The sequence below is a fragment of the Diorhabda carinulata genome, chromosome 5 (genome assembly GCF_026250575.1).
Source record: "Diorhabda carinulata isolate Delta chromosome 5, icDioCari1.1, whole genome shotgun sequence".
In the NCBI taxonomy this organism is placed as follows: Eukaryota; Metazoa; Arthropoda; class Insecta; order Coleoptera; family Chrysomelidae; genus Diorhabda; species Diorhabda carinulata.
This window is the reverse complement of record NC_079464.1, coordinates 28,316,959-28,343,730: the sequence shown is the minus strand read 5'-3', so window position 1 is coordinate 28,343,730 and position 26,772 is coordinate 28,316,959. Positions and strand designations below refer to the sequence as shown.

At 30.8% G+C, this 26,772-nt stretch overlaps 1 protein-coding gene across 11 annotated transcripts in view; it reads right to left on the bottom strand.

The window, feature by feature from the left end:
• Positions 1-26,772, bottom strand: part of LOC130894255 (homeobox protein homothorax) — a 346,801-nt gene that overhangs the window by 301,804 nt on the left and 18,225 nt on the right. For 7 of the 11 annotated variants that reach the window (XM_057800937.1, XM_057800940.1, XM_057800941.1 and 4 more), the window contains exon 3: positions 5,689-5,909. In XM_057800937.1, the coding sequence (XP_057656920.1) occupies positions 5,689-5,909 (221 nt within the window). Of the gene's footprint in view, positions 1-5,688; positions 5,910-10,901; positions 10,969-26,772 lie in introns of all 11 variants that reach the window. The other 4 variants (XM_057800946.1, XM_057800944.1, XM_057800948.1 and 1 more) reach the window with 1 other exon arrangement.

The window sequence follows — 26,772 nt, the reverse complement described above, 5'->3', positions numbered from 1 at the left end:
ACATATATTTATCTCTTACTTTGGTTCTATTTCTATTTATTGCAAGTTTGATCGCTACTGAATTTTTCTAGTACTTATATTACAATTCTTAAGTACTCCAACATATTTGAGACAATAGCATACAATCAAGTTCTTTCAAGTGTAACCGTCAAACGTGCAAAAATTTTCATGCACAAGATTGTACAACTAACATTGTAGGATACTTTGGCTAGATGCTTCGGCGGGCGTCAAGAAGGAAGCGGACTGATAATTTTTATTTAGGATACGCAATTAAGTTATAAGTATTTGCATAATTAGTAAATTATATTTCAATAATACCTTCCTTGGACAGTAATTATGTTTGTACTGTGACGAGAATTATTCTGTGAATGGAGAATGACTCGATCGATTGCTGTTTTTAGATCTAAAATTATTATATTCTTCTCTTCATGAACGCTTTTCTTTTATTTATAAATCTATTGGCTCGTGATATGAGGAAATAATTGATATTTCTTTATAATAATATATTAATTTTTTACAATTTCGTATTGAAATTATTTATTTCGCTTCCATATATTTCATTTTATTAAACCCTACATATTCTAATTATTTCGATCATATACAGACATATTTCAACATCGACTAATCACGTTTACTTTTGAATGAGTATCATAAAAATAATAAAAACGATGATAACTTCATGTAGGTCGTCCCACCCACAGTGGACCATGTTGACTTAAAGAAAAAAAAATATTAAAACCGTGATTTTAACAACAAAAATTAGCTGTAGTAACAAGTACTATAATTGATAAATCCGTACTGAAACTCCATAAAACGAATGAATGGCAGCGATCACGTTTTGGTCGTGTTGATTACAAAAACATAACATAAACATTACAAAAGCATTATAGTCAAAACTTGAGGAAATAATGTAAGCATTAAATCAAATTTCTAATTGAATGTGTCAAACAGATTTAATATGTTTTGAAAATGTGAATAATAGGTCAGTAAATGTGGTGTTTACAAACCAATAAAGTATAAAAATTATCTTAATAGCCAGTTATATCGCGACCATTGTTCATTCGAGTATGTACGTGGTGGCTTAGCTTACAAAATGTACTCATAAACTGACTGTCACATAGAGGAAAGAATAAATGACAATAATCGGTAATAAGAGAAAAATCCTTCAAGTAAAATACGACACAAAGCAATTAGTGAAGATGCAAAAGAAAGGGTAAATTCCGGCATTAAATCTATTCACTAAGTAGGTATACGTATTTCGAAAATTCAGTATTTTTAAAAAGATACTACAAAAGTCTATATTTCAAATTTCAAATATCCCGTAAATATCCATAAATCCTTGTTTTATGAGATTTCTATATTGAGAACGATATTGATAATTATTTTATGAACAAAATCGCTAGTTAAAGAAATCGTTTACAGTTAATCATTTTGTAAAAATGGGAATAGCCACACAAACAATTTACGATATCTGTCGGCGTGTTGAGACAGGTATTTTGATTAAAAAAATGTCAGTAGCAGAAAGAAAAGTTAGAAAACTGCTACAGAAGAGAGAAGCTCTGGTTGAAGCGGCTCACGGAAAACTGGGAGTCGGTGTGGGAAAATTGGGTAGAAAATTCAAAATCTATAAGCAACTTTCTAAAGGAACTGAATGTGGTTCAAAAATCGGCATATAAATATTTTGAGAACAAATAAAAATTAAAACAAAAGTCTAAGTCTCAACGAGTTTTCGCACGTTAAATGTTAGGAAATAATTATCGACGAAGAGTCATATCAAAAAAGCGAGAAATCAAATTCAGAAGTATATTTCAAAATAAACAAAAAGTTTAATTCGAAAGTGTTGGTATAGATGGCGATAACCGTTCTTCGGCTTACCAAGTTCTTTTGAAAATTATGTAACCGCCAAATTATATGAAAAAAGTGTGTAGATTGATGCAATTCCTGAAGGAACTTTTGTGTTTTGGCCAGGAATGGTAACTGCTCATTATGCAAAGACCAATATGAAACAAAATGTGTATTCTGAAGGTTGGGAAGTAACTACATATAAAGAATTAAATAAGATAATTTTAAACAAACTCCGATAAACGCCAGATTGAGTATTTTTTTTATATAGAAAAAAGACAAACAAATCAACAATAAACTCTTCACATAGTTGAATAATTTACTGAAATAGAAGAAGTTTGGTAGAGAACATTTTAGTAAATTAGTATGGATAAATTGATAAAAGGATAATTCAAAATAAATTATTTAATTTTTTAGCAACTCTCCATGCTTTTTGCCTGTAGAATGTGATAGATTTTATTTATTATTTATTTCTTCGACCGTCTTCTAAGCTACTTGCTACTTCTTTTCAGCAGGTCTATTAATATCAATTATATATAGGTGCCTAAACCACCCAAGTTGTTGTTTTGAATAGTTTTTAACTATATTTGCTTACCAAGCATAAAGCAAATTTTATGAATGAGTTGAGTAAATGAAATTAACCCTAATATCAATTAAATCATTGCGTCACTAAATTGAATAATGTAGTAATTTGAATGTTATATAAATTTCAACGGAAATGCTCCGCCACTGCGTAGTGACGTCCCATTTGAACAAAAACATAAGCCCTGTTATCCATTTGGGGAATTTGGTCTGGGTGTTCGGCTTTTTGTGAGTAAATTAATATCTGAACCACAGATGAGGCCTTATTTAGCGGCACATGGGTCCTTTTGGGTCACTTCCAGTTGGTGTATTTTCTTTTTTCGTTATATTTTTAAAATTTCTCAGACCTCCAGACGAGATTCAATATGTTTTTGAATCATGTCACAACGTTTAACAAATTATACGAATTAAACACTTATTGGATTTATCTGCTTACATTCTTAAATACATTGACCGTGATGTTTCTCACATATAAAGTTTGATAGGAATGCTGCAAATTATGTATATCGATAACGAACGAAGAAATTAAATGTAGTGAATTTTACATAATTAATAATAATAGTTTCTCAACATATCACAAATCAGCGTAATTAGTTTGTTCAATGTTAAGAGCCGCATTTCAGTTATACTAATTAGCGGCAAAGATTATTGTGAAATATAAACAAAACTCCGAAAAAATTACCTCTATATTAAACGAAATACATAAATAATTCAAATATGACTAATGACTTCTAATAAAGTCATATGTAATATATTACATACTAGCTTTTTGTTTCGAATAAAAATATTTTTAATACCGCAATTGAAAAAGGAATCTGACTTGTTAGATCGACATTCTTTTGTATGTGTTTACAGATCTTTCCAGTACAACTTAATTATTAAATATCTTACAATGGAATTGTGCTAAATGATTGAATAAATTTGATACTAATAAAGCTTTTAGTCATTAAGTAAAATCTTGAGATAATGATGATGATTCAATATGTACATAATACATTCTTCAATTCTCAGATACTTCCCATACAAGTACCTATTCTGTAGTAACAAGCCTATTCATGTGAATATAGATATAACTCCAACACCCAGCCATGTCCACGATTTGAAAGCCCGTTACGTGCTATGTTATCGTGCAATGCTTCAGCGAAACACTCCCTTCTGACTCTTTGGGTGAGTCCCTGTCCTCTAGACCCAAGGAAAAACTTGCTACCCCCTTTTCGGTTCGTTGCCTTCCTCGACAATTATCCCATCGCCATTACGTAGAGCCCAAATCCCAAACCCCAAATTTTAGTCGGTGTTAAAGGTTTTCTGTCGTTTCCTTGTCACCTGGTGAACTTTTTAATCAGTCAAAAAAACAATGATTTCTTTTACCCAACGCAGACATCGGACTGAAACACGAACAAAACAGTCATCCAGATTATCTGGGTCATTCCAAAATAAAACTAGTACTTTAGTTAACATCATCAGTTATCATCAACCATTAGCTAGTGATAATATTTCATATAGAAGTAGATACTTTCTATTTTTCGAACTGAATTTCAGATTATTGCGCGTATTTATGACTAAGCTTGTCAGAAACTACACATCTTTCGAAAGAGCTTGCCGCAAATATTGATTTGAGATTTAACGATGCTATTATTTTCGCTACGATTTGTTATGATATTAAAATAAATCAAAGAAGGTGATTAGAAAAAATTTTATCTTCAAAAGAGCTACGTCTAAATAAACGAATGTTATGGAATTATTCATCGAGGAATAATCAATTTGTTGTAGAATATACGAATAGTAGAAAAATGACGAAACTCAGATGAAGAAATAGATGAGTTATAACAAAAAGAGTAGACACAACTATTTATCGCGTTTATAGTTGTAAGACTCATACAAGTGAATGGGTTTTATCTTATTATTAAATGAGAAATCATTAACAAAAAGCCCATTTTCTCTAGATGACACTCGACCTTTTGTATCGTAAAATTTTTCGAAAGATTATTAACTGGGTACCATATGTACGGCGCGAGTGCGCAAGCTAATAAAAAATTATCATCGCTCGCAAACAAGTGAGTGCGGCAAGCGGCGATTGCTCTGACCCGTAAATTATCTACAAAATGGCACGTCGTAAATATATTGGAAGGTTTATGAATGCAGCAAATACGATGTTAGATAGACAATCCATTCATACTTTTGTTGAAGTGGATATACCGCTGTTGGGAATTTATTGAAATTTGATTTGTTTTTTTTTTTATCTGCAGAGCGTACTATTTTCCAGATACAAGACAGTATACCTACTAGGTTTATCAAAAGAATATGGTAAATAGATTTTATAGCAGAAATTAGTCACAACGCGTCAAGTTCTATCATATAAAATTTGCACCCGTTGTAACCTGTTAAATAGTGTCTGTGGTCTAAGTTCGAATGTAATTTCTACAAATGATACTGGGGATGAAATGTGGGACCTTGACTATGAACCAAGGCCAGGCCAGCTTCAACGTCCTGATCATTGTTTCTCCACGATTATGATTGCATGGGAAATTCATCAGATTTAATACCATGCCACTTCAAAATTTTACCGAAAATAAAATGTGCTAGATAGGAAACATTTAGATACAATTCTTAATATTGAGAACGTCACGATAGAATAGTCAATTGGGAAGAATAAGTTTTTGAATTTGTAGAGTAGTGACTTTTCAAAATGAGAGCACATATTTTTGTCGTTAAATTTAGTTTGACTACTGCCTGCTACCTTTGTGATAATACTTGACGTAATATTTGTCTTGTACCGGAATACTTATTCGTATTTGATGGGAATTATGAATTGAAAGAAGTACAAAGCTCCAAATAACAAGGAATAATGATTGACAGTATTGGCGAAAGAAGATCAGAGCTAAAAGAAAGAGTATTAGCAATTGAAAGAGCAAAGAAAATGTTGAAAAACAGAAGAATATTTAAAAAACAATGATAAGACCGATACTAGATAGGGAGGCAACATATAAATTACGAAATAAAAGAGAAATTTGAAGAAGTAGATATAGTTGCTCTGTGTAGAGCAATTACTTTATCAATGCCAAGATGAGATCCAGAAGGTAGATCCAGATCAAAGGGGCTAAATCGAGTAGAGAACGATCTGAATAGCACAGGAATCAACCAATGGACAAAAAACCACGACAGGATCGCCTGGAGAATAAATCAATCTAAATAAGTTTCAAAAAAATAAATGTTTCATCGCATGAAATGAACATTGATTAAATATAATGTTAGTATTTTACTTACCCGTAGATCGCGTCCTTGTCTCTTTTCCCGACATCAGGTACGGCTCCACCCATGACGTGGTTCGCCGTGGGGTTAACATGGTTCGAGTGATAAGGGTGCATAGCGTGATTCAAATGGGGGGAGTGATGAAGACCTGGTAAACTAGGTCGATGGGCAACGTGTGGTTCGTACATGCCCCCCGCCGCGCCGTCCATGTACCCCGGATGGATACCATCGTCGTACTGTAACAAATTTTTTGAATTTATAAAAGTGTCTGATGATATCGTTTAAAGCAACAACGGATTGTGGGTGATTTTTGTTAAAATAGATCTCTACTGTTGAATTGGCAATACCAAGTAAAAAGCCATTTAAAAAATTAATTATAAAACAATTTTAAGGACCCGAGAGTTAAACTACGACATAACATCGTAAATTAGAACCAAACATTTCTAAAATGAAATAATATAATATAAGAAATTGAAATGCAGTCGCACCCTTCATGAAATAAACTAGTTATAAATGAATTTATGAAGTGATTAATTTGTTGAATATAATCCAACAGCGTGTTTTTTGCCGTGAGGTTTTAATAATAATAATTCCGATCAAACTTCATTGGCAACATTTAATTTTATTCCGTTCCTGAATTAATTTTAAATTCACGCACTTTTAGGCATGTCGTTTTCAATATTATATTCATAACTTGTAACCTTATAATTAACATTTTTATGCTCAACGACTCAAACATTATCTTGGGAAATATCCAATCCAGGATATTATTTACATATATGTAGATTTTTTATAATTAACAGTCGTATTTATCGATAGTGAAGTCGTCACTCATTAGGTACCACACACTGCGAAGAATTTACATATATCACCAATTTTACAGAATTAATTTTAATTATTCCACGCACGTTTTGTTTTTAGTTCATTTCTATTATTATACATCCTGGAAAATCCTCTAATTCTATATGTATATAATATCTTTGCTAAGCAAAAATTTCAATTGTGTTACTTACTACTAACAAACTAATTGTTAGGAAACGAAATTAGTGAGCTACGTTGATTTATAATAACAACTAAATTCAAACACTAGTACTATGTTTTTCTTTTTTGTTTTTTGACTTTTTGAAACGTCTCCAATAATGGGAAGGTATCAATTCATAGCTCAACGCTATCTACGTGAAAACCGCCAGTTTTTCATAAATTTCAGTCCTCGATCTAATCAAATATTACAGGGGACATAAACCTTTCTCCTGGATAGCTCACTGGAGGAGTATTCCAGACTTAAGTCAATCTAAAATATTGATGTCCACAAGTCTGAAGAATTTCCTCGTCAAATACTATTTTAAGATGAAAGGCATAATAGAGGAAAACTGAAGATTCTGCGAGGAAGCTATACAGACAGCAGACAATCTACTTTGCGAATATCCTGCTCATTAGGTGTCTATGTATTTTTGATGCAAAAGAATGAGATGCAAAGTCATGTACAAAACTAGTTGCAGAACGTCTAAAAAGCCTAAACGACTTCCGAAACAACATAATCTAATCTACTATAGCGCTTTGTTTGTGATTGTTGTGTCAACCCATACTTTTCAACTCGCATTCACTCAAGTCTCGTCTAAATTTTTTTGATTGTTCTATCATTTTGTAGGGGTGGTTCGTCTTTAGGTGAACTAACACTAACAGTAAATGTGCACATAGCACGACAATAAATTTAGATTATCCCAACTTTTATGTTATGATTTTAAAGTATAACTAATTTCCAGAAATACTATTAAACAATAGTTATCTAATATTTTATGATATAGAATTCTGGACTGTGAGCCTAGATCTTCTTAAACTAATAAGTAATTTGTGAAGAATTATTCCAAGGATTGAGTAGAGAATAAAATTTTTTGTGTGAAATAAAATAACAGAAAAATCGACAGAAAAGCCTTAAAGACCCCGACTTGAGACTCTTTCTCATATATTCAGTTAAGGTATATAGAAATTGTACTCAAATGATAATAAACAATTAACATTAAATTGGACGGCATAAAGTTTTCAACTAAATCCACTTTAGATATAAAGAAGTTGTGGAAACTATAGGCACTTTCCTAAAAACGAACGCTTCTTACAAATTAATATGAACAATAAAAAAAAAGAAACTTATCTGGAGAAAGCTGAACCATTTGTAGCTCTCAATCGTGAACTACATCTATTCTAAACTAAAGCTGGAAAATATTGGGTCAGAAGTGTCATTCCGAATCATCTATAAGGAATCGATTTTAGGGTTTAATCGAGTAATTGTCGGGAATAATCGTTTTGCAGCGCAATATTGTTATAAAATAAATTATTTCTGTATTTTATCAACTGATTCTTCATTCTATTCTATTTAAGACCAAAAAGCTACATACCCCGCAAGGCCCAGATTCGTCCATCTTTGGAATATTGCTCGCACATTTGGAGCTCGGCTCCCAAGCATACCCCGAAGATGATCGACTAAATATACGACTCTATACTATTGTTTGAGGGTTCAATTTTATTGAATGTCATCAATATTTGATTATATCTTTTGGCCATCGAGTAACTGTAATCAATTTTTTAGAGAGGAAAGACAACATCAGAGGACGAATCTCTGCAGTCACACTAGCCCTGTGAGTCAAGTGATCTGTTGTTTGCCTTCACGGCCAATAATTTGGGGTACCTTGATGTACTACAATAAGCCTAAATTCTTGACATTGTACACCTGACCAGTGTTTTCTTAGATATTAGATAATGGGTTTTGCAAAACTAAGTCTTTTGAGCCTATTATTTAAAACTTGTTCTTACAGTTTAAATTTATTTCATTCTCTTGATTTTATTCAATTCAAAGGAAGTTTTTGTGGCAAATTAACTGAAATTATTCTCGTATTGCCATTGCGATTTAAGTATTGATTTCACAAACATTTAATAAACTTTCAGTTTTAGATATTTAAAATGTTGACCACACAAAAATGTCGGTAAGTGTTTCTTTAACTTTTTCAATTTAGACATTTGAAATTACAAATTAAATGTCGCAACAAACTTTAATCGTATTCTGATGTAACAACTAAGAAATGTCACTACACATCATATCATCATTAAATTATATATTCATTCATGTAAATAAAGGTCTATAAGGTAAATTAACATAAAAATTTCATTTATTCTACTTTTATTATAGTGAGAATATTGTGGTAATCTGATAATATAATGGTAGCAGAAAATTCTTACTAATTTATTTTTGTATATAATTTGAATACAATTAGCAAAATTATTTCTAATTATAAAACAAACCAACTGTTTTTCACTATAATAAATAATAAATTAAGTCGTAGGTTATCCTGAATTGCGTTCAAACGCGAATGGACTAAGTAAAGGTTTCAGGTTAATAAAACATTTTAAATTATAATTTTCGTAGTTGGACAATTTGTATAGCATTTTCTGTCAATGAATATATAAAGCAGGACGCTGTCGTCTGTTTACTTTTCAGAAACGTATACAATTTATGGAAAATCTACCATATCCATATTATTATTACTGTGAAGCAACGGGATGAATTTTTTTAATGATTGTGTTAAAAATAAATATTCTTTTTCACTTTAGTACAAAGAATAATTGTTAAAGCATTTTCCCAACAATAAATTAATGTTTACGAAAATAGGTGTGCATCATATATATATTTATTATTAGTTTGGAGCTATTAAATAAAAAAATCTCTATACTAAACCAGTAGACGCACTTTATTTCCTCTACCTTGCTTTTCCTGTGAATTTTGTTAAAAAACAAAAAGAAGTTTCTTCCAATTTCATCGAAGATCATTCCGAAACGCAATACTAAAAACTACAAAACTAAAAATGACTCTAGCGGACAATTTAATTGGAATTTCTGGAACAGTTTCGAAAGAGGTCCGTCTAATTTTGTGACCGTTCGCGAATGGTTTCTAAACGATGGCAAATTCTAACGTAACATTTTTATAATTGAGTATAATGCACACAAAAACTGTTTGAGCAGATAGGTGACTACTCCTGAATCATCAATTGGAACAAAATTTTACTTTTTCTTTAGTGTAATGGTTTTATTTCAGTTCAATGTTTTTTTTAAGTAATTATAGTGAACAATTTGTTATTTTGGGAAGGCTCAAAAAACTCATCGTGTTTCTGGAATAATTGGTGGATTAGAAATTATTGGATTTGGACTGAGAATGAATTGTATTTTTGACAATTCTTCATGCTATAACACATGTTTTTTTACAGTTTTAACCAATGTCTCATCCATTCCATTGGTTTCTCACCAGTAAAGGTTGATTTTTATACTCTATATGATAGAATTGTTAAAAAATTCTGTATTTTTTCTCTTTTAAATGGTGAATTGTTGTCACATTTTGTTGAACTACCTACTTCTAAGTTTGGATATCTTGAGCATTCTTCTAGAAGACAAACTCAGACGTACGGATTAGAACGCGTAGACTAACCTCTTATTGCCTTGGTCATGTCGACCTTTTTTTTCTTTACCGTTTCTAGTCTACAGTCCGCAAATTTTATGCTACTGCAGTCCCAGTTCTGCAAGCTCCAGTTCTAGGAGCTTCGAAGGATCATCATTTTCGGATCTATTACCTATTTCCCTTTTTTTGTATCTTTATTAGTTTTCATATTTGTTACCACGAGATGTCCGGCGAGGTTAGATACTCCGGGAGGTCATCAGGTATCCCAGAGGCACCGTTCGAGACCGTTTTATGATAATTTACATATTATTGTTATTATCAATATTTAATTGGAAATAAACATCTCATAAATGTCTCGTTTTTAATGGATATGAAACAATATGAATAATTTCCATGATCCAAGTTTCTGATTCTGAATAATTTCAAGATATAATAATTGGGAAAAAATCAACAAAGTCGTAGCCATTTCTGAGTTTGCCTACAAAAATAATACTAATATATATTTAATCTGAAATTAAAATTAATTTTTAAGCAAATTTAGGGCACTCGACTTATGGAAGAAAGATTTGTTTGAATTACAATCTAGTTTGGTATTGCCAATAAAATTAAAAAAAAACGAAATTAAGCAACCATTTTTCAAAAATCCAATTAAATACAAATATTAAAGAAAAAACTACTACAAAATAACTAAAATCTACTATTGATTGGGATGCATATCGATTTGGTAGTTATACAATTTGATAGATTAAAACAAAAATTTACATATTAAAAAATAGTTTATAATTACGTTTTTTTGAAGAACATCCATGACTCGAATTTTGATCACTGTTGGGCCTTATTAAAAAAAGTTACACCTAAAAACGATGGTGGTGTTAAAAAGAGGTGCTAAAAACCAACATCAGGAGACGGCACTGGGCATAGCAGCTTCTATCATTTGTAGCACCAAATACATTGTTTTCGGTCACATCGCTATACATTTATAAAATTAAAATAAATGCACTTTCAGTAATTTTAATACTTATATATTGTGTATACAAAAAATGTGTATCAAAAATCAAAAAAAAGTAGCACTTGTAGTAATAATTAAGTAATTTAAGTCCGAATTGATTAACTTTTTGAGATACAAGTGAGAATCTAGCCAAAAATAAAACTCTCATTTCGTATTCATTACCATTAATTTTAAATCCAGGTACATCGTTCATGAGTAATCCCAAGTGAGGTTATGTTATTATTTTCGATAAATTTTATAGTATGGAATAAGAGATGTAAACTAAAGCATTTGTTGTTGGTCATTCTATTAGAATAAAGCAGAAATACTAATTTAAAAAAGGCAAATACGATAAAGATTAATAAACAATTTGTATCAATAGAAAAATATATATAGGATATACAAAATTTTTTCACGCCTTAGGCACAGCAGACGTAAAAATACAGAATACAGAAATTAGAATTCAAGAGATGTCATAATACGAAGAAAACAGAATCGGTTACTAAAAAATTATTACCACCTCTTCATATTAAATTGGGACCGATTATTGCTTTAAATACAGATGAATGTTGCTTTCGATATTTGTCAGATTTATTGCCTGGGATTTACTGGAAGATCTTTGGAACTAAGCTCGAGCTCGTTACATTTATCCTCATTTCTATCATGGTGTATGCTCCTACAGCATGAGTACACAGTGGAGAGGGTAATTACCTCTTTGGTACAAGGAGGAGTATAAATTTTTCAACTTTTGTAATTGATCTAGCGTCTGGAACGCACGGAAGGGGAGGTTGGGGCTGCTCTCGCTTCTTGAGAATTAAATCACGGATTGAAATATTTGAAAAAATCGGCTCATCTATTAATAATAAATAATCTGGGCGACTACGGATCAGGAAAAGCGAAAATAACGTCCAAGGTAGTATCTTTTTAGGAAACAGCTGGTGTAAGAGTTGAAAAGAAACTCTTTAAAACGATTTTCGACCGTTTTAGCAACTTTAATAATATTTTTTTTCTCGTACTTTTATCTTAAGAAGAAAAGCTAAGAGATTTTGTTGAATCTGATACATCGTTTTGAGGGTTACAGCAATAGATCATGGAAGCAGCGAAATGGTACAATCGGTTATACATCGAATTAAAAAATGTTCTCAATAAATTGATTTCTTGTAGAAAAAATATTCTATAGCCTTCCCCAGCCCTGACCTATTTCCTACTGATTTCTTTTTATGAGTTTTTTTAATAATTCAAGGAGAATACTTCATTTGAAACATTTGTCAAGAAATGGGCGTCGAAGGGTTTTCAAATATCTAAGTGCCAAGCTTCATTTGAAAAGAACTGTTTTCAAGAAATAAGGTTCCATGTATTGTTTTACTTTTACAAATAACTATTCGTTAGAATATAATTTGTTCTCTTTTATAGCTACCCATTCTGATATCCTGGACACAACAGATGACATCACCAGGAGAAAATTCGAATTGCTTCACGTGGAATATAACACGTGGTAAAACTGAAAATATGTCATGCATTTATGGCCAAAGAAACAGTTTAGACAGACATTACATAAACGAACAAGCAGAAAATGAAACTCACCACTATGTCGGATGAGGTATCGTTTTTGAGATGTACATTCTGGAAGGCACGATTTTGGACTATGTCTGAGTGTGTGAAAAAACGGGGAAACTAAATTGATATATTCAGTAGTGCTCTAATTAGGCAACTTGGGGTAGACCCACCACATTATTTCACGAAATTGAATCTAATGATTTTGATTAATTTATTTAACAAAGTTTTTCTTGTTATATATGTTCACTACATCCACACCAATATAGATAGTTTTGACAAAAGTTGGATGATTGTATGGAAGGAGATGATGAAATACTCACTAAATGGTTAATTTGGAGTATTTAGTAGTACTACTCTACTAAACTTCGTGTTAAAGTAATGATATATAAAATGTGTCGGATTCTGGATCGAAAAATTAACCAGATATCGAAATATCTATCAGAGAAGTAAGAATTTATACATTATAATAAATATCAATATTTTAAAACTGTCTCGTATGATTTATTCTTGTCTCACTTATGGAAAGACAGAATAGTGTACTAATTGAATATTTCTGACGATAGGTCAAGTCCAATCATATTTATAATGGTTTTGGTTGTTTATTATTATGTTTGATAACGGCTATTGCATAATATTATGCATATTTGCTCAATCGAACGATAATAATTTGCATTTATGTAACGTAGTTTGATTTCTAATGTCACCAAACAAGTTAACCGATATTAAGATACTGTGTGGGAGTAGAATCTTTTATTCAAATCTTATACCGTTTATAAGTTTAAAATTACATTTAATTGACAAGAATTAACATAAATACGTTTCGATCTATGGTTATAATTTTATATATGCACATAAAAATTTTTGTTTGATTTCATAACCAATTGCTCTACTTCTTCAGTATTATTATTATTATTATTATTAATGCTAATTATGTACGGAGCCAGATAACCTAAATCTTCGATTTGTACAGATTTTTTGCTTGAAAGCTTATGAAAATTGTTCAAAATGTACAACAGCTGAAGCGTGTTATTAGTAAATGTTTTATTATTTAAATTTGGTTAACATTTCGTTATAAAGAGAAAATAGAGTCGCTTGTAGTGATATACTTTGATCTATACACACTTACACCCACCAAATTTAAAAGATTAATGATTTTTAGCCAACAAAACTCAATTACGTAACTGTTTTTGATGACGTGCGTCGCATAGTTAAATTTGATTATTACCACAACGTAGAAATAATTCAAATGAATCTCAAAGTTGAATAGTTTCCAAAAATAATTTTCCGCATCTATAAACGTTTTTTTAGCCTATAAATATACAACCAGAAAAAAAACGAATTAATTGAAACACAAATGAAGGGTAAAATTTGGAGGCAGAAACTTTTTAATGAAGCATATAGTATATAGTTTTTGACAAGCTAGATTTTTCAAATGCAAATTCAGTCAGAACTTAACAATGGAATTCATCAAGATTTCTATTCAATAGATATTTTTGTAGAGAGATTAATTTTTTTCCTTTTCAACGAAATGATATTTTTAGATTAGATAAGAAAATTGGTAGTTGCTTATCAATAAAAAGCATTTTTTTAATATTAGGCTAATCCCAACGATTAAAACTGATGAAATTTCAGCATATAATCAATAGAAATGTTGATATCGAACTCAATTTATACTTAAAAAATGAAGGCTAGATTTCATTTGTAACAATATAAATTATAATGGATGATGACCAATATAGTAGAACGTTTAAAATGACTTCAGACTTCATAATATAACATCTAGTCTAGCTAAAACAGAGTATCGGACTTGGAACAATCTTGATGCAAAAATTTGATACAAACGTCACCTTTAAAAATAAAAATAGGTTTCTAAATATAAACATTTTGAAAAAAATATATTTTTTTATCAACATAATCTCCTTTTAGCTTCATACACTTTTCCCAGCGACGAATTTTGGCCATTGCAATAACGGATGTTTGATGAAACAACATGCGGTCGTTTTGGCTTGAATTATTCGCTCAAATGTTGCAAATATTTTCTTCTTATTTTCGCTTCGACTAGCCTTGATGAAATCTCTCATAATGTGAGAAAAGTGAAGGTTAAAGCGACTGCTGACGACTATGTCGAAAAAAATGTGTCGGAAGTTGAATGGTTCGTTTAAGAGTCTATAGAAAATGACGCGTTAGCTATTTATCGAAAAAGGATTGAATAAAGAACTGATGTGATTTGTGACTGGTTATGCTAAGGATAAAGCATCTACACCTCTAAACTTAACTAGTGTTAACCTGGTAGCGGTCAAACAATCACCTACATATAGAAAAGTTGACTAGAATATCGAAATTGATCATGGAAAATATGGTAACAACTTCTAGTATACAGAAAAAAAAACCTACGGAGACAATTAAGTAGCCAAACTTATCCATTAGTAAAATGCAAAGGTTTTGACGTTACTTTCCACAACAAAATAATGAATATAATGAAACGGTAATCCCCTTTGTGTTTCGAAATATTCCTAAAAACCAGAATTATCATATAATAATTGTAGTCTCACTGCAATCATGCCATATAGTTCGAAAATTTTTAAACTAGCACAGATTTAGTTCATTGTTCCTTCTTTAAGGTGATAAAACTGTACCCCCTTACTTGGTACATGAATGAAATAATAATATTATTATATTATCGTTTTCAAAGATTCCTCATTCTTTATTTGAAAATTCTATCGTTTCCAGGTCGATCGCAACAATTAAACGAAGTCATCCGATTACAAAAAAATTGGCTGAAATATCCTCCAGCAAATAGTTAAATTAACAAAACATGAAATACAGTATTTTTCACAAATTATTGGTTACGAAGATACATAACATATTAATTCGATGTGAGGCTTGAGTTTGAGGAAAGCACACACACTTCGAGTATGTCAAGCATCCACAGCAGTTAACATTTGTGGTCGAACATATGAAATATACGATAAATAGTTATGAACATGATGAGAAAGACGTGACGCGACCCAATGAAATAATTGAATATGACGAAACCTAAATTTCAGTTTGAAAACTCAATAAGATTAATTTATGAAATACATATTTGTGTTTTTCAATACAAACTTTCGAACTGTCTCGTTAGATTCTTTTCCATAGTTTATTCATGTACCTTGTGAGAAAATAAATAAATCAAATATCTAAATATAAATGGAGTTTGAAAACGAGTTGCCCTATTTTGATATACTGGTTGTTTCTACATTCAAATTTAAGATCCTTGTTTTATTTAAAAATTTTTTCCGAAAATCAATAGCTGCAGAGAAAACAAATAAACACCAGTAATATTCCGATTCCAACGGGTTCTTTTACCTTGTAATTTTCCTCAACGATTCCTGAATTTTTTAATAATGTATTGTTTACGGATAAAGCACATTTTTCACAATAATCACATATGGGTTGACGAGAATCCCTATGAAATTTTAGAACACCATTTTCAAAATGTATAGGGAATTACTTTATTGGGCTACATTTCGATGCCTCAGCTACTACTAAATGGAGTTTCTCACATTAGTTTTGTCGGAAATTATCTCCTTGAACTACTTGAAGACATCGCGCTCAATATCAGACAAAACATGTGGTTCTTGCACGATAGTGCTCCTGTACACAAATTTAGATGCAGCATTTCCCACCCTTTGGACTGGTCGAGATCCCAACATTGGCCTCCTCGATCTCCAGAGTTAAATCCTTGTAGTTTATGTTAATGGAGTTACCTTAAATCATTAGTATACACGATATCCTTAGTTAATATCAACGATTTGAAGAAACGTATTCAAATAGCGTGCGACATGATAAGAAAAACGAATCAGATCTTTGAACGTACAGTTATCCATGACATGAATCGTCTTTACTGTTTTTCACTCAATTTATTAAAGAAAATATTAATTATGGTGTTTATTTTTTTCTTATTTAAAACAAGGAGTTTAGGTTATAATTTTATTTCATGAAATATAATTTCAAAAAAGTTTTGATATGACATAAAATAAGGGTTGCTAATTCCACCCTGTATAATGTAACAGGAATATCGAAAAAATACTATAAAAATTTAGTTCTTTTTGAGTACACGAAAATAACGGAATTTCAATTCTAGCTTTACCGAAATTTTAGAAAAAAAAAATAAAAACTCAATTTTAGTAATCGCCTTTTAAAGGTGATAGCTCTGAAAGGGGTGGACTGAGGAAATTTTGTTATAGGAAAGATTTAAATTTCATAGGAAAAATCATTTCCTGAATTTTGTCACATGAATTTAGAATATTCTTTATATTATGAATGTAATAGTGAAGTCATACAAAAATCTGTGATTCATCTACATTTCAGTTTATCTGCGCCTCAATATAAGTTTTCTAAATTCAATATTGAAATGAAATATGCGACAAACGCCGTTGTTTGCGTAGAACAAACTAAAAGAGTGAGTTATGAACAAAATGTGTAAATATAAATTTTGGCTTGAACAAAAAACACAAGTATAAACCTAAATAGAACAACAAGAAACGTATAAAATAAATATTTCTTAGATTGAAAGATATTCTGATTCTAACGTAAATTATATAAAGATCAATAAAATTTACTATCTCTCAATAATATTATAGATCTGATGATATCACTCGGGTATCTAATCGTCAACTCTTTATCTAGTCCATTGCCAAATAGGAGTTTATTCTATAAAAATATAGAGAAAAGAAATACACGTCGAATAGAAAAACAGATAGCAATTACTACTGTATTTTATTGAAGGTTTATCACCGCGTTTATTTAATCCACGCCAAAACAAAATTTATGACTTGATCATCGACATGCCAACTCATTTTGAAATTAATTATGTTGTAAAATGTTTACGCTTTTGGATAGGATTTCATACAATGCGACAAAACTTCGATACGATATTAACCAAAAAACAAATTTTTGGACAACTATGTACTTCTACAGTAAGTGAAGCATTTTCTACTACTTCTACAAAGTGGATATTTCAAAAAATATTTCATAGATACAAATTAGTCAGGAGCTGATTCCGTGTGATATTGTGTTTCAAGAAAATTGAAATAAAGCACGAAGCGTTTGTACGACTCACTATATTTCGAAACACTGTTCTTGATCATCTTAAGAAGCTGATGTATCCAGCTTGAAGCGCTTTCACGACTCGGTATCTTTCGAAATATAAGTCTTCATATGCTTTCACGACTCATTATCATTCGGAATACGATTCTCAATCACCTTAAGAAGATTATTAATTAAGCTTGAACCACTTTCACGACTCTGTACCTTTCGGAATACGAGTCTGGATAACCTTAACGTTTATAAAGCTTTAAGCGCTTTTACGAATAACTTATTGAACTTAAGAAAATGTTTTACACGCTTCATATGATTTTACGATTCATTATCATTCGGAATACGATTCTCAATAATCTTAAGATGATTTCTTAAGCTTGAAGCGCTTTCATGTCTACGTGTCTTTCTGAATACGAGTCTGGATAACCTTAAGGTTTATAAAGCTTCAAGCGCTTTTAAGGGTCACTATCTTTCGGAATACTATTATTGATCACCTTCAGAAGTTTTTTTATCGAGCTTCATATGCTTTCACAATTCATTATCATTCGGAATAAGATTCTCATCACCTTAAGAAGATGATTTATCAAGCTTGAAGCGCTTTCACGACCTCTAATCTTTCAGAATACGAGTCTGGATAACCTTAAGGTTGTTAAAGCTTCAAGCGCTTTTACGGGTCACTATATTTCGGAATACTATTATTGATCACCTGGAGGAGATGATTTATCAAGTTTGGAGCGCTTTCACGGCCTCTAATCTATCAGAATATGAGTCTGGATAACCTTAAGGTTGTTAAAGCTTCAAGCGCTTTTACGGGTCACTATATTATTTGTTGAGAGATTCAAAATATCAATGAATATGCTAAAAACTGTAGGAATATACTTAGAAAATGTCCAAATTTATGAAGTGCTCTTTCAATAATGAACGACATAGTACCAAAGGAAAGTTGAACGGGAAATTTACATGTATTTCGTATTGCTAGTTGGTCTCGTGCAAGAGATTATTTCTCTATAAGAATGCAGTTGTGAAATATATATATATATAAACTTTATGTTGGGCATTATCTCCATTACCATTTTATCCAGACATTTATTTTTAGATTCTTCTTGAAACATAATTTATAGTCTGATAATTGAGAAAATTAATTTCAGTAATGCCTTGCCAATTAACTGTGAAACTGAAAATGTAAAATTATTCTTAAATGTCTAACTAAAATTACCTCTGAATCTGAGCCAAATGAAAAAAAAATATATATTAATCTAGTTGGAAGTTCAATGTACGTTGAAATCAAAACAATTGTAATATATAAAAAATTCCACTTTCCGCTAAATTTATACATAATGAAAAAAACAATAAAATGTTTTTGGACAGATATATGATTACGTTTTTGAATTATCGGAATTATTTGATGTTATTGACAAAACATAGTAAATTTGATTATTTCAGTCGTATTTTCAGATTATTCAACAGATATTACAGGGCAATACTCGTACCAAGTAAGAAAGAGATTGACGGATAACGATAACAAAAAAATCGGTAATTTGATTCCATCTAAAGGTTACACGTGAGATTATTGAAAGCAGAGAAGCAGTAAGATGAATTTAATTTGATAATTTTAAAGTCTGCGTGTGTGTCAACTTAGTCAAAGCTCAAAATAATACTCGTTATTCTTTTGATATTAATTGGATTGTTTCCTTGGTTACTGAAGATCAAATTATCAGTCATCACTAGTACATTAAAGTACCGTATTTTCTCTCAAGACGTTTTAATCCATATTTAGTATATCAGTATTATACCATCCACCATATTTACCGGATCTTACGCTGCACAATTTCAATTTACATTAAAAAAAAAACAAGTTTTGAGCGCGTTCAAGTTGTGATATATCCTGAAAAAATAACACCTCCAGTACTGTTTCTAACAATGAAAGGTTTGCATAGAGCGTTGTGAGTATAGAGGAGTATATATTAATGCTGATACATGAATTCTGATTAAAATATTTCATAGCGTCAGTAAAAATGTTCACCATGAAGGCCTGATTTGTTAAATGATAAAAAAAGTTGCAATCAGTTTTGAAGTAACTTGAGTCAAACTGTGATCTATTCCTTTAAAGAAAAGTCAATGAAGAATCGTATATTTCTATCAATATTTAAACGTTTTGTTGTAGCAGAATTTTGGAAATAATTTTAAGGAAGACGCATACCGAAAAAGGAAGAAGAAAGATAATTTTGGACATTTTTGGGATTAAATATAATTTACTTTCTCAACAAAACTGTAAAGAAGAGAATTGAGGCTTTATTGAATGCTCTTTTAGGAGATTGATTGTTTGATTTGATGAAAACTGATGCTCTATCAAACATAATTATAAACTGGGTATAATAATCAAAAGGTAAGCAATTTTTAAAATAGCGTGATGGTTTCTTTGTTAAGATGATTGGAGATAGGTTAACCAAAGAAAAATAATAGAAAAAATTGGATATAAAATCGAAAAAGTAAATAAATATATAGGTAACTAGAAAAAAAATTTCATGGTTATTAGTAGGAATGTTGTTGGGAGATCAAAGGAGTTCACACTTGGCAAGACACACACATCGAACATACGGAAAGTAAAAACTTGTTTCTTCAAAATAAACTGTTAGTTCAAATATTTTCTAAATGCACACTGTACTGACGGGTTATTTTTATGATAAAACATTTCTTAATTGAAACTTTAATTACAAGTAGAAATCGTTGTCAAAATTATCGTTTTATTTGTCCGTAATAAAAAAGCGATAAAAAATTGATACCGATTCGTTTTTCTTTTCGAAACACGTAAAATGAATTCAGTTGTAAAGATTCAATTATTATTTTGTGATCCTTCAGGATGTCGATAATATTTTATTAAAGTGCAATAAAATGGGGTCGCTTTTCGTGAGTGAAATAACTTTCCTGACTTCCACAAACTTTTCACGCATTTTATCAGTAGAAATTTCCTTTTTATGAACTTGCTTCTTCCGAAATAACCTGCCAAAGTTTCCAACTGAAGTCTGATTATTTTCGTTTAATAGAAATAAAAATTTAAAAGAATATGATTCATTATATAATAAAAAAAGTTCCTAGAAGCTAAATCTGCATTGAAAAAAATGGGGTGGTGTGTTGGAAATATATAGCAACAAAAACAGCGAATTCATTTTGAATTGTGTTGTTGCATATACCAATAATCAAACTAAAAGATGGAAGTTGGGTGTGTTAAAGCTAAAAAAAGTAAAGTTAAGTGAAACTGAAACCAGAAAAAAATTAAAATAGTGCCTAACTTCTCTAATTTTTTTTGTAGAACCACTTCCAAAAATAGGTTTGCGATGGATCGACTGGCATAATATTAATACATTTTCTTTCACTGTTATAAGAAATATAAATTTTTTCGTCATGTAGGTAGTTGAATTGTTATCCCATCCTACTCATTCCTCAGATTTGACTCCAGTGAATTTTTTATATCCGACAGTTAAGGAATTTATCTGTTGGTTTTAACGATTGACGGAGTGTATCGAATTTTTGGAAATATTGTATTAGAGTATCTAAAAACTTTTAGCACGATCTTATTAGAGCAGTTAGTTTTGTCAAATAATATGGATAATACTAACTAACTAAAAAAGGGGCACGAGATATGATTCATAATTTATTTGATGGAAGTTTGACAACATACTGCCAACAAAATCATTTTTGCACCAGATGTATGGAAGGATGCAGAGTTTGCAAGACAAAAATTATGAATTAGGCCAAGAATTGCTAATTAACGCGTCCTATTCTCTAAAATCGTAATTTTTTAAAAATGGAATAATTTTTTCGTTAAAAAAGGAAGATATGTAAGGAAGAAATAATAAATAAAAAAACATAATAACGGTTAAAGAAAAATAATTAGAAGTAGACGGAAAATAACAGTAGAAGAATAAGCACGCGATAATGTTAATTGAACTAAAGTTGTTTTTGAAATTATATAAATTATTGCAATTTCGAACTAATCTTTTCCAGTTAAATGTATAAAAAAACATATTTTTTAATTGATATTTATCCTGCTAATCCATTTTATTATTGACATACTTTTTATACAAATATGAAAATAAAATAACATTAGCAATAGATAAATGTTATTCTGAGTTTTAGTGCCTTTAAATCAGAAAACTTGTTGGAATGAGATGGGTGACGTCGTAAAATTTCATGCCTTCTACTAAACACAGTATGTGTGTGTGTGTGTGTGTGTTATATGGCCTTACTTTTTATTTTCACATGCCCGAGAAATGATTTCCCAACGTCTCTTCAATCGTCTGCTCAGTTGTAAATTTTTTACTGCGACTAATTTGAATTTTGATTTTATACATGGATTAAAACAATAAAACTTGGTGGGGCAAAGGCGTTTCAGAAGATTTTATCATAAACTTGAAATAATCCATCAAGAGGATTATAAAAAATGTATAAATTAACAATGTGAAAAGTACGGACGTAACAAAATTTTTTAAATATCAAGCAAATGCAGCTTGTTTGTATTCAGGTGAGTATTTAACTGTTAAAATTTTTAAAAAATACAGTTGAGCCGATTTTAATCTGTTATTGGTTTAAAATATGATAAATTATTTCAATAAAAACGATATTATGAGCAAAATATTGAAGGGAAGAACGAATGATAAAAGAACGGATTTCAAAGTATCACAACTATGTTGAGTATTCGTCACCGCTTGTAATATAAACTTACGTCAATCAGAATTATTTTTTATTACATTTCATTCAACCAATTACGGTAATTATTGTATCAATAGATTCTTTAGATTATTAAACAAATTAACGACATTTAGTATCGCATTTTTAATTGTCAACAATTAAATGAAAATGTAAAATAAACGTCAACAGCAAATATTTCTCACTTCTCCCACCATATACTTTTAATTTATACACTGTGTTTATATAAAAATGATAAATACACAGAAAAAGTTCGAAAATCGATGAACGAGAATGCCTTGCTTGATAAATCGTCGGTGTTGCAGGTTTTCTGCGGTTTTCCTGTTACCTGGTGAATTATACACCCGCTGCTGCACACCCCCATTACTCGCTACCAATAATAAGCAAAAAAAGGGAAAACCCAAAAAAAAACTTGAAAAGATGTCCCTAAACCTGGAAGGAACCGTTGGCTTTTAAGGCTGAAGAGAGCAATCACAAATCTACCACCACAACCCCAGCTCTGCAGAGGAGCTACTCCTATATCAGGACCATTTCCAGTAAACTTTCCACTCTATTAGACTTCCTCATCCCACCCACAATATACCCTCTTTCTCTCTTGTTTGATAATATATCTATCAAAAGTGAGTTAATGAAAAAAATTTAGATTTTAACAAAGAGCAGTTTCAGAAAATATTGTGCTGGAATATAACTCACGAATCCCAATCCAAATACCTTTTATAGTTAAGTTAGTTAATAATGTATAATGCAAAATTGAGAAGCAGGACATGTGAATTAATAAATTAGTTGAAGCATCAAGTTTGAAGTTATAATACTGAGCGATGATGCAATATCCATTGATAGAATAATTTTATGACAAAGTGGATACACATCAAGTTTGAGAAGATCATTTGACGGACAGAAAAAAAATATTGATAGATTGGACGTGCTCAGAGAGGTTTCAAAAAATAAATAACATATTATTAGACTAATAACAGCATACATTATTATACCAAGATACAAATATTTAAATATTAATAATCGTGCTTAATTTGATTGACCTTTTTTTAATGGAAAACCCATTTTTTTGTAATTATACCGTAAGTAAACAGGATAATTCAAATTATTAAGAATTTATTCATGAATGAGACACTTGTGACAAGCTGCAAAAAATATTTTTGAATAATTATAATATCGTGAATGTCAATAAAAGAAGTAGACAAGAGATACAATACATAGTCTACAAGAATATTTCTTAAATATCTAAAGATACGAAAAGGATTAGAAAATAATTGTATAAAAATATATAGATAGTAGGAATAGAAAAAACGATATTAGCATAAAGAATATAGTGATTTAAAACAATCAAGAATAAATGAAAGATAGAAAAATTTGCGATAGAACGAATACTGAATAAGGGAAATAAAGTAAAAAGATGACGCTGATGGATATGGAAATTCATGAATAAAACTGACTAGAAGCAGTTTATGTAAAGTCTCGAATCAATAAAAATAGTTTCCCGAAGAAGTCTATAACTATTTATTTGAAATATTTGTATTGAAACACTATAAATGGCCCAAGAAATGTATCGCGTATTTATTAGTTCAATAAAACAAAAACTATTATCTTGTAATCGTGTCATTATTTCGAAAAGGTAATATCCAAATGAAGACCATTAAGCTTCTCGCATTCTTATGATCTGAAACCAAGATTTGTGGTAACACGCACTCGACATTGTTGCCATTTCTGACCTGATACACTTCGCAATCAACTTATTTCTCTACTACATAGTCAAACCGGCTAAGATCGGGACTTCCGGAAGGTCAGTTGGTGTCACCTCTACGTGAAATGATCTTATTAAGGTTCAATTGTGATTCATTTTTATGTACGAAAGAGTAATGAAACCTACTAATCCAAAATTAATATAAATGTACTTTAATACTTTAATAACCGTAGCTTTACAGTATTACGAATTTTTTGAAATCAACATTTTGAGTTGGAGCTTAGAAATTCTGCAACTCTAGATCAATATTCTAAACGAGCGGTAGGTTTTGTAAATGAAAATAAGGATTAGCGGCCCACAAACCACCTTTTGACTATGTAGATGTCGTTCATGATTTTGTGTAAGATTCTCCTCTGTCCAGTATAAAAAATTCTGCTTTATCATAACCAAAAGTTGGTCTATGCACTGAAACTACGTTTTCAAAGTTGTTAAATTGTCGCAAATACTGTAGGAACAATTTTGTGCACATCTAAATGTAAAATTGAATGTTCATTACTTAGACAGTACTTAGTCAGTTGGTACATTACGTGAACGATTCAAACGTACTACTAAATGACCGATACGATATTACGTTCATACGCAAAAATCTTAGCAACTGAAGGCCGTTTCATAAAATTTACTTTCCGTTTCCGTTGCCGTTCGCGGATGACGTTTGTCGTTTAACGTCTATCATCCCTATTCATAAACTTGACGTTGATGCTGTTAACCTAAAAATTTTGTTATTCTTCTTGACGTGTGTACCGATTTTTGTTTTCGCGATATTTTTGTGGTTTTGTTTGTAATCCGGTATCTATGGTCGATATTATAGAAAGTTGCTACGAACGGCCGACGGAAAAAGATGAAATTCGTTTATGTTGGGAGTCACCAAAGGCAAACGTCGACGTCAAACGGCAACTATGAATGGTTTTATGCATTTCAATGTTTTTGATTTTTGACGGCAATGGCAAACGAAAGTCAAGTTTATGAATCGGCCTTAAAGCTTAACAAGACGACAGATTTCACGATATCTTCCTCGCGGTGTTCAGATACTCTTTTGGATACATTATATAAAATTGGAAAATAATTAAATGTACTTATGTGATAAAAATAACTTATAAACGTAAAACTATATTTGCTAATGATAAAACTTTGGATCAGGTAACTCACAATAGAACATCGATGAACGTGTATCAACTATTGAAAATAGAGAATTGTAAGTGTTGAAGCGTCTCAATTCCGTCTCCCATCGGAGTTTGGGTCATTAATGTAATTTTTACTTTACTAACTGCAATTCTAAATAAATCTTTTAATAGGTATCCGTACTATTAGTCTAGATAGTTTGTATCTATCTATTTGTATTATGTATCTCTCTAAGTTTTGCATTATTTCGCTATCCCTACATTCTACATACTTTCGTGACAATAAATAATCTTCTAAAAACGATTTCCAAACTTTGACAGTTGATTACGACCAATTTGTTAAAGCTAAATCTATCGAATTTCCTCTCATTTATTCATTTTGATTTGCCGAATCACCGTGGACGAATATAGCGCATTACATCACGTGCAAAAAAAAAAAACGTTTAGCCTATTTTACGGTGGCCATAATCGTACTACCGAGAAGTGTTCTTAGTGTGATAAATAAATTTGAATCCAATGAATTAGTAAACAATCAACTAAAACGTGTACGTTAACGAAACGTGAAATCTGCCGAAAACATTGAAGTCGATTTAGCGTTGTTGACAAGAATTCGTAGACCACGCAAATTTTGTGTCGTGACTCGAGTCTGTACATATTCTTAACATAATTATAGGAATAAAGTTTTATACTATTTTAGACTAAAATATATGTTAAATTTGTGATAAAACTTTTGAGAAAACAAAACATTTTTACGTATTTTATAACATATATTTATTATCGCCTTCAAAACGACTGGAATGACCTCAAGTAAATTACTTCTTACAGCTTTAATGACGCGCTTTCTGCAGTAGATAAGAGGTAAAAGTCACAGAGAGCAATGACTCTCGAATACGGTGGCCAAGCGAAGACTCTTACTTCGTGTTTGGTCTAAAAATTTGTCAAAATCATGCTGGAACGTGGCGGTGCATTATCGTGGTATCAATTAATTGTCTGCCTACAAATCCGGTGGTTTAGGACGAATTGCTACACGTAGATACCTCAAAATGGCCTAGTAGTGAAATAAATTCATAGTGAACAACAGCATGGAAATTGAAGAAAACTATGAACACTACATTGATTTTCGTTTCATTTTAACGTGGCTTTTTTTAGTTTTTTTAGGTTAGATTGTTAGGCAGTTTCATATTCATAAATTCACTAGTAACGATACGTTTGATGCATATAAGGTCCTCAGTTACGTTGTCTTGACTTTTTCTCGACGTTGGTTTCGTAAAAGCTTCAGTTCTTTTGATACGAGTCTAATATTGATAAGCTTCATACCCTAAACATTCAGTAAAATATAATGAGTCAATCAATAAGAGATGTTGAATGCCTCTGCTATTTCTCGTATAACGATTTTCCAGCACAATTTCCTCAAGCTTTTTTATATTATCATCGTTGATACATGAAG